The 14,275-nt window shown below is 38.7% G+C and overlaps 1 protein-coding gene across 2 annotated transcripts in view; it reads left to right on the forward strand.

The window, feature by feature from the left end:
* Lsamp (limbic system associated membrane protein) overlaps positions 1 to 14,275 on the forward strand; it is a 591,787-nt gene that overhangs the window by 554,798 nt on the left and 22,714 nt on the right. The window contains exons 5-7 of one of the 2 annotated variants that reach the window (XM_076868338.2): positions 5,679 to 5,799; positions 6,271 to 6,419; positions 13,082 to 13,117. In XM_076868338.2, the coding sequence (XP_076724453.2) occupies positions 5,679 to 5,799; positions 6,271 to 6,419; positions 13,082 to 13,117 (306 nt within the window). The remainder of the gene's footprint in view (positions 1 to 5,678; positions 5,800 to 6,270; positions 6,420 to 13,081; positions 13,118 to 14,275) is intronic. The other variant, XM_076868339.2, reaches the window with a different exon arrangement.

Here is a 14,275-nt window from a genome sequence, read left to right on the forward strand (position 1 = left end):
GCCAATGAGCACAGATGGTGGGAGACATGAGACGTAGGAGCTTCTACAGCCCAAGCTTGCATTTGATAGCTGCTTATTTAGAGGAAGCAGAGTATTCACCACTGAATACACAGCTAGGCCTGGAGATACCAGTTGTCTCCAGATAGTAGATAGATACTTTAACTGGATTCTTCAGGGCTTTGATTCCAAAATCACCTAATGAGGAAACTTTAGGAAAATAGTTGTTCACTATGGAACACGATAATGTGGAATAGTCGCCTTCTCTAGGTAGTCATAACTATACCTATCCAGTCCCCATGCTGACCTTTAGTTTATTCTTGCATTTTGGAAGGTGACAGGAAAGACACATCCTAAAATCTATTATGAGATTTTCAGAGGAAATATTCAGCAAAAAAAAAAATTCATCCAGTGTGTTATAAATTTCCACCATAATTTTACTTTGTGGAGAAGAATCATGATTTTTCTGAGAACTTTCAGAGGACCAAGACAATCCTGAGATTCCACATACATTTACTATAATCATCACACTGACAGAAGCCAACCAAGTGAAGAGTTGTAATGGGCCTGGTCTGCCTCAGAGAGGAGGAATAGCAACTTTATTATAGACTTTTTAATACATTTAGTATTGCTGGTACATAGTAAGTAATTTAAAAAATGACAACTTGAATCAGTCTTACTGTTAGTCTTACTGTTTCTAAATTTTCTGCAGACAGAGCCTTTATTATTGCCTGCACCCTCTGCTTCTGCCGCCTTCTTACACTACTGCACACTAACCTTGGAAGATAATCGATATCATTTCCATATAGACAGGACAAAAACAAAGCTCAGAAAATGTAAGCATTCTCTGCCACACAATCAAAGAACTTGTGAGAGGCAGACCTGGGACTCTAACCCAGGTCTAACTCCCAAGCCCTCCCACTTTTCATGAAAATACCTGAGTAACAGTAGTTGAAAGAAAGAAGGAAAGAAAGAAAGAAAGAAAGAGAAAGAGAGAAAGAGAGAAAGAAAGAAAGAAAGAAAGAAAGAAAGAAAGAAAGAAAGAAAGAAAGAAAGAAAGGAGGGAGGGAGGGAGGGAGGGAGGGAGGGAGGGAGGGAGGGAAGGAAGGAAGGAAGGAAGGAAGGAAGGAAGGAAGGAAGGAAGGAAGGACGGACGAACTTCAATGTTGAAAGTGCTTTCCTGGGTATGGCTTCATTTGATATTTACCTTAAAACCTGTATGTGAGATAAGTAGGCAGGTTCTGTTATTCACAGGTGAGGGACTGCAGGAAAACATGTCTATGGTAACCACCTAAGTGGCACAGGGAGATGCAGAATGGAGCCTGCATCTCCTAAATTCTAAAGTGGCATTGTATCTACTATGTCAGTCCATGTTATGACATTTTTTTTTGTTTCCTGTGAATAGTAGAAATATGTAACACTTACCTTTCAAGCTATCAGTGTCCTCTCTTAAATGGCATTTTTTTTTCCTTTTTAGGAATTCATTGCTGACTAAAAAAGCTCATTCAAATGGACTTAGAGCAGAGAGGTTCAGAGCATGGGTTCCAGAGCATGATAGATGGGTCCAAATCCATAGTGCTCCAAACACTGGCCTTATGAATTTGGAAAAATTTAACCCTCTGTATGCTTGTCTTCTCATTCATCAAATGGGGTTAATGAGACAGCACTGTGGCAATTATTTGAATAAAGAGGATTTCTAAAGCTTAGTACAGTGCTATTCATGCCTGTGAATGCTGTAAATTATATCCTTCATTCAAATTTTGTTCTTTTACACAATTATTCCCAATATTAAGAAGATTAAGTGAGTGACACTTTATTTCTTAGGCCACTGTTATTGTTATCATATTCATTCTAATTCAAAGAATCTTGTTATTGGTGATGTAAGAATAAGAAAGCCCTTATTAATATTTTCAGAACCTGGAATTTTGAAGTAATAAAAACTGGAAGAGTCCTCTGACAATTGTAAGCTATTCCAAAGTCACGTAAAGAATAACAATGGATCTCTGTGCAGCATTTTTATGAAGCCTCATTTTTATTATAACCATATTTGGAGCAAGGACATCTATTATTTTAACTACACTAGGCATGCTGCAATATGATTTGTAATAATCTTTCTTAGCCTCATCTATACAGAATTCATTACAAATGAATTTTGAAACGTTCATTCCAATAAGCCATGAAAGAACAGACCTGCACCATAGTGTCATTTGAGAAATATTAGGAACAATGAGCTCTTTACATGCCTATCAGTATTCATGAATTTACTTTAGCACAAGAAACTTTCTAGGTTTTGAAAGAGAGAAGCAAGTGGTTGGCCTTGATAATTGACCAGTGTCATCCTTTCTCAAGATTAATGCACTTAAAAGTGTTCAACCTAGTTTCTTGCCAGCTAGAGCATGCTGGAACCTCTGATGGGCTAATGAATGCCACTTCCCGATTGAGGTTCACAACAAATTGGGAAATAAGTAAAGGAATATGTGAGACACAAATGCCCCATGTTTAGAGGTAGTAGCTTAGTGGGTTTGACTTATCCACCCCCCTAGATCTGGCTGCCCTGGGCTGGGGAAGCCCACCCACATGCGAACAGGAAGAAGGGGCCCCGGACAGACTTCTAGCTTAGAGAAACAGAGGAAAACCTCTGCTCCTGCTAGAACTTGGCTCTAAAAGGACAAAGAAGAAGCCATGAGCCAAACAGGCCCAATTTATTCCTCCCAAATATTTCAATTGGAAAAAAAAATCATTTCCCCTGAGTCCCTGTGCACATATGGCTCTGGGACCCAGAACATGAAAGAACTCTCCATACACTATACCTCTGGTTCCTGCATTCCACATTTCAAAAAGTTTAGCACTTTGCTCAGAGTCACTTTAATACCCTCATCAATAAATTGTTTGGGAACCAGGTGCAAGGAGGACTATTTGAATTTGGTAGGAGTGGTGGTGGTGGTAGGAAGTGTGGAGTCTTGCCCAGGTTCAGGGCTGGTTTAGTGAAGCCATAGTCACCATTATGAATTTATCAGTTATAACCACGTAACTATAGAAACTTGCAAGCACTATTGAATGCCCATTTTTAAATGGGAAAATTGAGCAAACCTATAGAATCACTAGTAAAAAACTCTCTCCAGTCAACATTAATGGGTCACTGTGCTACAAATTTTGACATCAAAGGCAGCTCATATAGTGAGAATCGAGGATGGGAAATTGATATGTATTGAGTGCTCTACTGCTGTTCATCCACCTCTCCCTCTATGTACCTTATCTTGCTGGCCGGTATCAGGAAAAGAGGAGTCCTAGATGCCCAAGTCAGAACCTCAGTGTTATCTTTCTGATGCTCCTGCTTTGCCTCATCTTTTATGTCTAGTCCATTGTTTGTTGGATCAATTCTGAGGCCTCATATATCTCCAATCTTTCCCTCCTTTCAGCATCTTCCCAAATCTAATGCAATATATTCCTACATTCCTTCAGCAGCTTCCAAATGGTCCTCCTTGCTCCTGTTTCCAACAATTTATTGATGAGGGTATTAAAGCATCTCTGAGCAAAGTGCTAAACTTTTTGATTATGAGGAAGAACATGAGGGAGAGAGTCTGTATTTGAGCTCAAGTCTATCAAATTTCAATCTGAGCTTGTGACCTCTTACTAATATGCTTTGGCCCTCCTTCCCCCACCAGTGTAACTACCTGCAATTCTTGCATTAGCCTTTGAGCCTATGTGCTCTAATGACCTCTATAACCAATCACAGAATGACTTTCACATGTAACTGTTGTGATCCTTTTAAGTAGTTTCATCTTTTAAAACATAAGTGAAGGGCTAGGGGTGAGGCTCAATGGTAGAAAACTTGCCTAGGATGCACATGGCCTTAAGGCCCAATTCCCAGCACTGCAAAAAATAAAAATAAAAAAATGATGAGGAAAAAAAAAGGCTTAAATCAGTATAGACAGTTACCCAGACCATAGTTCTGACTAAGGGTAGAATCAAAATTCAGATTTCAGGTTTCCTGTTCCTGACTGCTAATACTGATTCTTAACCCCTTTGAACACATTAATGGATTATAATTTGGAAAAGTTAGTAATTTAAAGGTTAAAAGAATTAAGGCTATGAAAACATGTGGCAATGATGCCAACAGTTCAATTATAAGGAGAGGCTGTTTCAACTAGAGTGAGATATTTTGTGTCTGGGAAGGTTGCTACAGATCATTAAAGCATGGTTCCCTCATTTTAAAGGTAATAAGACCAAGGCCCCAAAAATCAAGGGTGTAGAGGGAGGTCCACACAGCCAAGAGACATTCCAGGACTCCTCTTTTCCTGTCCAGGCTTCTTTTTTTACATCATCTTCCCATTTTGTGCCTATATGAAAAAATGAACAGATTAAATTCAAAGTGAAACAACAACAACAAAACCCCTACTCTGACACTCCGGTTTACATTCGGGCTGACAGTGTTGACCCAAACCAGACTCTCATGCCTTTCTCTGATGATGATTTAAAGACTTCCAAGGTGACAGGAAATGACATGGGGTTGGAAATCATAGATGAACCTGATGCTTTTGTACAATCCTTTTTAACTCAGTCTTCTATAGTCAGAAAACTTCAGAAATAGTTTCCAAAAATAAGATGGACCAGGTGCCAAAATATAATTTCAATGAAATTGATACACTGAAGTTGACTTTACTAAGTGCCTTAAATAAGTTTTTCTTTCACAAAGTCTAAACTGATTGTTTGGGTCTGTTTTTTCCCGTATGTTATTTTCTGGCTAATGACCTTTGAGCAGAAAAGTGCTTTTCTCCTTGAAGATCCACAAAGCATCACCAGGCCCAGGATCTCTCCCCTCGCACACTGTCTTCCTTGGATGGGCCTGTAAACAGTTGTTCTACCTTCATAGGAGTGTTTGAAAGAATCATGGCAAACCAGAATTTCAGATGCACTTCTGAGTTCATGTCAAGACTGTCACAGGCCCAGTCATAGGCAGAAAAACTCAAGAATAGAACAGCAATTATATAACTGATACACCAAGAAGTCCTTTATGCATTAGGATAAACCCCATAAACAAAAGCAAATTTTACCTAGGTCACAGAAATCAGGACACACATAGGAAAAAAGAAGAAATCACATAATCTTAGATTTTTGTTTGTTTGTTAGTTTTTGAATTGCTTCAAAAATACCAGGTTAGCCTTGGATTGAACAGACTTTAGGCCTCTATTATTTTCATCAGACTCCTCAAACTCAGACCATCTCAAACCACAGTGATAATAATGAGGATGATGGCAGAAAAAAAAAAAAAAGAAAAATGGTGAAATCATATGTTTAATATCCCATGTTTTTCAGTCTCACTTCTTAATTTATGTACAAAAATACAATATGAATATTATAATCCATGGTTAGAATAATTAAGAATTGATTAGATGAGAGAGAAAGAGATCCCAGGTTCCATTTCCATAGCACCCTGCTGAGTGCCTCATTTAGGAAAACCAGGTCTATTTTCTTTAATCATCTCTTATTTTTGTTGAGTTTTGTAGTGGTCAGACCCACTTAGCTGATGACATGATTCCTATCAGTGGAGCTTTCAGACAATCCCTTTCTGCCTTGCTCCAATCAGAGGGTCCTTTCTGATTTCTCCCTGGATGGAAATTCTGGAGCTCCCTGTCCCCCTGTGGTTCTCCCGTAAACACATGTGCCTGTCCTTCCTACAGATCCTCCCACCATCACAGAGTCCAAGAGCAATGAAGCCACCACAGGCCGACAAGCTTCACTCAAATGCGAGGCCTCTGCAGTACCCGCGCCTGACTTTGAGTGGTACCGGGATGACACCAGGTACGTACCAAATCTGCCACGCCCCCAGTGCCCCACCTGGTGGTGCTGGAGGCCCTAGAAGCCCAACAACAAAACAGAGCTCAGTTGTAATTATGAAGACCTATTCTCTTTGGCTCTTCCTTTTCAGTATCTCCTTATCAAGTGCGTTAGGGCCTGTAACCCTTCAACTGAAGCCCAAAAGCACTCAGTTAAAATACAAAAAGTTAAGTAGCTGGTTTAAAGGGTCATTGCCACCGGCATGCCTTTCTCTCAGATGGCAGAAATTTAAGCCCTAATGAAAGTCATCCATTACAGAGTCTTCTCTTGAGGGACATTGATCTTAACGATAGGGATTGCACAATTAAGATGAGGAATTGAGCTAGGCATAACAAATTTTGTTTCTTTTCTCTTCTTCCTCCAATATAAAGATGGGGAAGAAAGTTAAAACCTTCATGGATGTTCCTTTTAACTCTCCTGTTTTTGAATTCTTAGGATAAACAGCGCCAATGGCCTTGAGATCAAGAACACGGAGGGCCAGTCCTCCCTGACGGTGACCAATGTCACTGAGGAGCATTATGGCAACTATACCTGTGTGGCTGCCAACAAGCTAGGGGTCACCAATGCCAGCCTAGTCCTTTTCAGTAAGTATGCCAAAGCAGAGTCCAGCTCGACATAATTACACGGGTAGAGTTTTCTTGAGGAAAGTTGGAGATCAACCCCTTTGTTATTAAAGGCAAACATTTATAAAAATAAGAATATACTCACCAAAACAAAAGCACAGTTTTCTCAACTCCTGGGCACAAGATTTCCAAATGGAAGAATTTCTGTCTGTATTCTCTTAACTTTTGGTAGGTGTCCTGTTTTGTTTTCCTTAGCTTTGTTTCTTCCTGGTTGGCTAAACTGCTAGAATATTCAGAGAACACACATTTCTTTGGTGGTAGCCTCTTTAAGAAACAGAGGTGCTGTAAGAGCCTGGAAATTGATGGTTGTTACAAAACATCAGTGATGGGAGTGATTAAAGACAAAATATTCAATGAGGATGGACAAGCAGCTGGGAGAAGGGAGAAGCTGGAAAAGGAAGTATATTTTTAACAACTCAAGAGGAAGGGTGGTATTAATGATTAAAGCATAATATAAAATGTAAAGGAGGAGAAATGGTTGCATAAAGGATTCAGTATGACAGCAAAAGACATTACTTGTCCAATGTTTTTCCTAACAGAGATGAGAATGTAGGCAAGGAAACATTTCTGAAGAGCAGAAAAGATCTTGAGAGTAGACTAAGGAGGAATCAGCCATTTCAAAGTTAGCAATGTTAGTAGGAAGCTCCACCTTCGAGGCTTGCTTTTGAGCAGCATGCTGTAGTGAAGACTCTAAATCCCTGTCTTGTTGATCAGGAAGCTACGAGTATAGAAGCAAATGCCCCCTGAGAAACAGAAAGATGATGGATGGGAAATTAATATATTTAGAATAGGGACAGGTTCATCAGAATAAGTAAAGCAATCAAAAAAGTTAGCACATACTGAGAAACAAAGTTCATTTGGACCAAAGAATGTACTATTATTCTTTTGGAACAACAAACTGCTAATTTTTTTTTTTCTGCACAAGTTCAGTTGGGAAAAACTAGAAATACTATGGCCAGGTGAGATGTCTTCATCTTATTTTATTCTGTTTAGATGAGCCTTCGTGGAAAAAAGAAAAACAAAATCTTAGAAGAAAATCAATTTAAGTGAGAGTTCTCTTGAAATGCAGTGCTAAAGCCATTTTAAAACTGCTCCAGATCCAGCTCCACTTATGAAAAACAACAACCACAAACTACCCAAAATTCAGCCTTCACTTTCTCATTCATAACTCCAATTGACGTCAGTCTATGACAGTTTGATAGGATATAGCTATACAAATGTTACCTCAATATGAAGTTTAAAATTCATATCCCTGTTTACTTGTCTCCAAAGACCAAGCATTAGTGTTCTTTGCTTCAGCAGGAACATCAATATCCACAAGACACTTGGGAAGATAAGTATTAAGAAATGTAGTTACCCATTCATTCCTGATATTAGGGATTTCAAAAATAGGGGCAAAAACCTAGCCTCATCTATAAATTCAAGGTACTGACATATATAAGGTGACCTAGTTAAGTCGAATAATATATACTTAACGAAAAGTTTTATAGGGATTGAAAAAGAGAAAATGGACTGCAGAGAGTGAGTGATGATACATTTGCATTAAAATGCTTTCTTCTCATCACTGAGAATATGAAGTATGATAACAATATATTTCAAATAACCAAATATTGCCTGAATATGGAGAGAGAGACGAAGTGAGGTAGAATAATGGAATAGTTGAGGAAGGTAGAGAAAGAGAATGGGTGGGGTCAAAGATAATGAAAATATTAGTAGGAGTAATTGACCTAACACAAAAGTCCATTTGAAGGACTTAAACTAGTAAAATTAAGAATAGAAACTTACATAACTTCTGATTATAATTTGATAAGCAGGGAATAAGGCAATTGTATCATAATGCCCTTGGTGATTTTGAAGAAATCACCCTCAATTATACATTTGAGAAGTGCATGGTGCCCTGTTTAATGATGTTCCACCCCTCACAGGCCCACGCTGCCCTCTACACCACAGCCCACAGGGGTATCAGTTCTGCATTTAGAAGCATGCATAGGCAGCTCATGATCAGCATTTAGTTCAGAATTGATTTCCCACCTTATGGTGTTATACTTGCTGAAGAATACAATATGAAAGGTCATTAGACTTTGAGGTGAAAAGGAGCTTAGGAGAATCACAGAAAATTAGTCAATCATCTGACCTGTTCCTTAGACCCAAAGCCTAATTGTGGACATTTTAAGGGGGAAGCAGCTGCTTCTCTTGTAACAAATATGGCACTCCCTGCCAGTCCTCAGCCACCAATCAGTTGTGGAAAGTACGTTGTTACAGTCTGCTGTGTAGCTGGAGCCTTTGAAGATGAGGCTCTATGGGAGCATTATTCACAGAGGGGGAGAGAGAGAGAGAGAGAGAGAGAGAGAGAGAGAGAGAGAGAGAGAGAGAGAAAGGAAAGGAAGGGAGAGAATGAGATAGGAAAGAAGGAAGGAAGGAAAGGAGAGCACAAGGGAAGGGAAGGGAAGGGAAGAAAGAAAACATCAGGGTAAATGTACGTGTGGTGGCCCTTTGCCTGGTGTCAGAGTAAACGGGGTTCACGGAAGGAGCAGAGTGAGCAAGCGTTCCTGCTGGGACTGTTCCATGAGCAGGGGCAGGAGGAGCTGTCTGCAGCCAGGACCCTGACAGAAGCACTGTGCGGGCAGCAGGGAACTCTGCTGACCAAGGCAGTCTGCAGCAGATGGGGCAGCTGGTGAGCTCCTGACAGCCAGAGGCAGCAGCAGGTAGACTCAGAGCCAGTGCCCTGAAGAGTCTGCGATTCTTCATCCTTGTTGGTGGTCAGCAAATTTTCAGCCCTGTCGGTCCCAGTGACATGCTGACTTTTTGCACAGTGTCATTTGTGACCACTTGTCCTCAGCAACTCATATGTGTACCACTCTACTCTAATCAAACACCAATCTCCAAAGGGGTCAGAATAATTGAATGAGAATATAAGAATACATTGCAATCATAGTAATTTCATCCTCAACTAACGGAAGCATTTCTCAGTTATTCTTCGCACATTCTAGCATTCTGTCAAAGACTACTTACCAAGTAATGCCTTTTAGTTCTGTCTTCATTCCTAGAGTGTTACCTTATATAGTTTTTTTTTTTAATGTATTAATCCAGTGGTGCAATGCGTATGGGTAAGGATTCAGCTCAGTCTTTGTCAGATAGGGGAATGTGCATAATGTAGATGAAGACTAGGACGGCTGGTGATGGCAAGAAAAGTTGCCTGCTTATGTAACATAACAAGTTCCATGTTCCCACACTGATGACCAAGTTGTAACCCACAAAGTTGATAGATTTATCTGTTTCACTGCTTATGTTGAGTTAGGGATAGGGAGGAAGAATAAAGATGATGACTAATATGTCATTATTTCTTATCAAGTGAGTGCTTACAAGGTACCCTGCAGTATGTGCTGTACTTTGCATACATGACCTCATTTAATCATGGCAACCTTGCTATGCACTCATGTTTCTCCATTACACAAAGAGGTTATGTCATTAGTGCAACTAAGCAAAGTTGAGCTTGGGATTTAAATTTGTGTAATCTGTTTCCAGAGTCCAGTTAGAAACTGGACTTCTTCTTTATAAACCATTCTTAGTTATTATTCCAGGGGCTTGGTGATAAACACACACCATTCAATGATGCTAGAAGACCAAAGCTATTTATGTAGGTAGGCAAAAATGATAGGAGATACGGCTTGCAGTTTAGAAGGGAGGAGACATCTAATGTCTTCTTTCCCTTCATGAGACCTTTCTAACTGGCCTAATCCTACTGTGGTCCCTTCAGATCCAAGAGCACTGCTTCAGCCACCTCCCTCTTCCATTCCCATTAACTCTCCTCTGCAGGTTGAGATAATCGGACTCATTTTATTTTTGGCTTGCTAAGGATTTCAACTAATATTCCAGCCTAGTTGCTTGAGCAGGGGGTTATTTCCACATGGTAAAGGATAGACCTACTGGTCAAAACAAAAGAGTAAAAATACAAAGCAACCTACTATATTGGTTTCTACTGGACCATTCCACATCAGTGTGTAGGAGGTATTTTTTTCATTTTCTTTTTAATTTTAAAATATCATGAACTTGTAAACCTATAATTGACTAGATTTTAAATGCCACCTCAGCAACCCAACACTATAGTAAGTCTTTACACTACGGGCCTCCCCTTCTTCTTTGGAAACCATTCTTAGTTATTATTCCAGGGGCTTGGTGATAAACATACACCACTCAATGATGCTAGTTAAGACTCGGGAGGCCTCTTAACCAGATTCTTTTAGATGGCACATAATACAACAATCTGAGCTGCTATTTGAACACTAACCCCATGTTGTTTGAAAGACTAGCTGCAAAGTCCCTCATAAAAAGGCTCTCTGTGGATAAAAGGAAAAGGGTGGGCACTTAGTTGCACTACTTTTCATTTCAAGCATAGGCATCAAATAGGTTAGCTTCCTGAAAGACCACTGTACCTTTGTTATGCCCATTGGAAAAGAAAAGAAAATCTTGTTTGAGCTAGTAAATTACCTTGATATAAACACCAACCTTCCCTTCGACTCCAGCTTTTTTTTTTCCCCCTTTGGTCATTTATTGTCTTAATTCAAGTGTTTCCTTGTGAAGTGTTAATCCCCTTCTGGCTGTTTCTTATGATATTCAGCAGAATCAGCCAGTCACACCCCACCCCACACTCCTGCCACCATTTTTCTGTTAAAAAAAAAAAAAAAAATTAAGCATTCAGAGACTTGCTAAAGGAGTTCTGCTCCTGACACCTCTCAGGTGTTCACAGCCCAAGGAGAAGCATGTTCCACCAAGGTTCCTGCCCTCCCTTGCTTTTGAAAATCAAAAGTTGAAAATGTTTCATGTTAAATGGTATTTACTTCACTTTATACTCTTACAGAAACCCATAAACCCTGACCTAAACTATAAAACAGCAAGAACCATGGTGGAAGATTAAGGATAAAAAGTGGAAATGGGGGAGCATCTAAAGAAAGAGAAGTCAGAAGGAGAGAATTAAGAGAATAAGGCTAACTAATGGGGTGTGATAAGCCCAAAATGATGATAACAGGGTGGAGCTAAGAGGGTGATAACAAGCTGGGAAGCAGTTGAAAGGCGATGAAAGTCGAGTGGGTGAGATGGTTTAGCAGTATAAATGGTCTTGTGGAAATGAGGGCAGAGTGCATTTACCCAGCTGTGAAGAGTCTGATGAGAAAATATGAAGCTGAGTCCTTTAAACAGTCCAAATAATAATAGTAATAATAAAAATAAAATACAGTAGAAAGAATATAATATGGGACAGCGGTCTCCAACTGCTACATAAATGCTGAAAGCAGTTTAGCTATTTATTTTCAAAGCTGGAAACTTAATACCAAATAACCAGTGAAGGTTTAAACCATTTTTCTACTTGACACTCATGTAACTAAGACACAATTGTTCACTGGGCGATTATTGACTTGCTCCATCTTAATGCACTTAGGAAACTTTCACATTTAAGCTACAACTTTCAGCTAGAGAGAGGTCACTGACTTGGCTCAGTGTCCAGACGTATCAACATCCAAAGACCTGCTAAAATTGAGTTATTTTTTGGTTTATGGTATATGATGGCATGCAGATCAAATTTGAATATGTACCTATGCTTACCTTGGTATGGTTTGGTTTTTTGTTAATTTTCATTTTTCATTAGTCATCATTTAAACAAACTTCTAGGAGGGATGCAGAAAGTTTGTGCTACTTTGTTACATTGCAGTGTTCAGGGGTAGCAAGTAATGCATCCTATGCCTAAGGTGCCATTTATTCTTTCTGCAAGAACCTCAGGGAGGATTTAGAGTTAAGCCTAGGATTTTAATGAGCTATGCAAAGGGTACCTGAAAGCCTGAACTCTGTCTGCACATTCAGTTTGCACTGGTAGTTCCAATATGGGACTGTGAGAGTCCCATAAGCTTAGGAACCAAGTTTTCAATAGAAAAGTACTCCTTATTCCTCAACAGGGTGTGTGATCAAGCAAGTTTGATTGGCTGAACAAATTTCAGATGAAATTATATTATAACAGGAGGTTGGGATTAAGAAAGTCTAAAAATAAAGTTATATAATTCCAAGAAATGTATACTTGCTCAGGTATACTCTTGCACTGATGTCATTGATATGGAAATTAAAACCTGAGAGAAAAACTGAATTAGTATTTCCCAAAATAAAGTTTCCATATGCTTGATTAATGCTGATATGGGCTATAGAGCTGATCCAAAGAAGTCTGTAGCTCCCAGAGGTCCATCTGTTAGGAGCTAAAGAGTGGAGACTCAGGACCAAGTACTTGGATTTGATTACTTCAATGAATGCTTTCTATTCCAATTCTCTAAAATAGCTAAAATCTTGGTCATGGGTGTTGCCAGTAGACAGAAGGATCCAGTATGCAAAATTACCATAATATGATGTTGTCTCCCTATTGTAGACATATTTTTAATGTTTTTGTAATTTTAATTTTATTAATAGGTGTCTATGATACTTCAGTGTTACAGGAAGAACAAATAAATATTTCATGAGAGAGATGATCCTACAGGCAAGGAAATTCATCTGGTTTCTAATTGTTTGAGTAGCTTAACATGAGAAAGAAATAGATAAGATCGATATTTTTAAACTCTCCATGATGTTTACTATTTTTTCCCCTTCAGAGCGAGTTTTACCCACAATCCCCCACCCCATTCAAGGTCAGTATGATTTTTATCACTGTAGCTCTGTTGCTGGGTCATTCTCCAACATCTATAATGAGAAAAAGACATAAAGGAGAATTATATGTTTCCAAAATGTGCATACAATAGACATTATTTTTTTCCTTAACCATTGAAAATAAAGTTAATCCATTGTCCCACACCAGTTGACAGGTTTTAATAGGTATGCCACCTGCCCAAACTTCAGTAACTGGGAAGAAAAGGTCAGAGAGAGATTCTTTTCTTCAGTCAGAATTGATTACAGGTAACCATGAACTCTCATAATTTGGAACACAGCCACTTAAATTCTGTAGCTCTTTAGCCCACAGAAATACAAATCCTCCCACCATCCAAACTCACATTTGGAGATTTATACTATCTGAATTTTAAGTCACTGATACTACTTATAAAAATGAACTTGTATACTAACAAAGGTTACACTCAACCAGAATATTAGGACACTACTTTTTCTTAAATTTTTGGCCAACTCACGGGTTTTTCCTTTTAAATATAACTACTTTAGAAAAGAAAACACACACACACACACACACACACACACACACACACACACTAAAGTAGTCATTCTGTATTCCTTTTCATAAGACTTTCTACGTACCCAAATTAAATTTTGCCTTCTACATCACATTTAGATGCAAGTTGCAGCCACGACTTTCTAGCTTAAGGCTATTTAAAGGCAAATTGGCAAATAAAATTAAAATAATACAAAAAAAAATCTAAAATGAAACCAACCTACCATTGAAATTAAATTCCAGAAAAGTGATTTACAAATAGCACTCAAAGACCTGAGAAAAAAATGGAAACTAGGCCATGCGGGGCCTAGTGTGGAAAAAATAAATCCAATTAAACAAAATTATCATACACACTATAAAGAAAATGTGCTCAGAATTAAAGGTAAAAAGCTACTGTTTTGTAAGTTTGAAGATGGATCATATTTCATTAAACACTTGTCCAGACTAAAAATTACAGCAAAACTGGGTACAGATATTTAGTGTCAATAATATGATGTTTTGCATATGTGTGCACTCGCATATATGAAAACTAACTTTAATTGAAAGGTTTACAGGATCCAAAACATAGCTTAATAAAACAATGATTCCTAGATTGTGAGAAGAGTCCAAACATTTTTCAGTATACAAG

Source organism: Callospermophilus lateralis, chromosome 10 (assembly GCF_048772815.1).
Source record: "Callospermophilus lateralis isolate mCalLat2 chromosome 10, mCalLat2.hap1, whole genome shotgun sequence".
Classification (NCBI taxonomy): Eukaryota; Metazoa; Chordata; class Mammalia; order Rodentia; family Sciuridae; genus Callospermophilus; species Callospermophilus lateralis.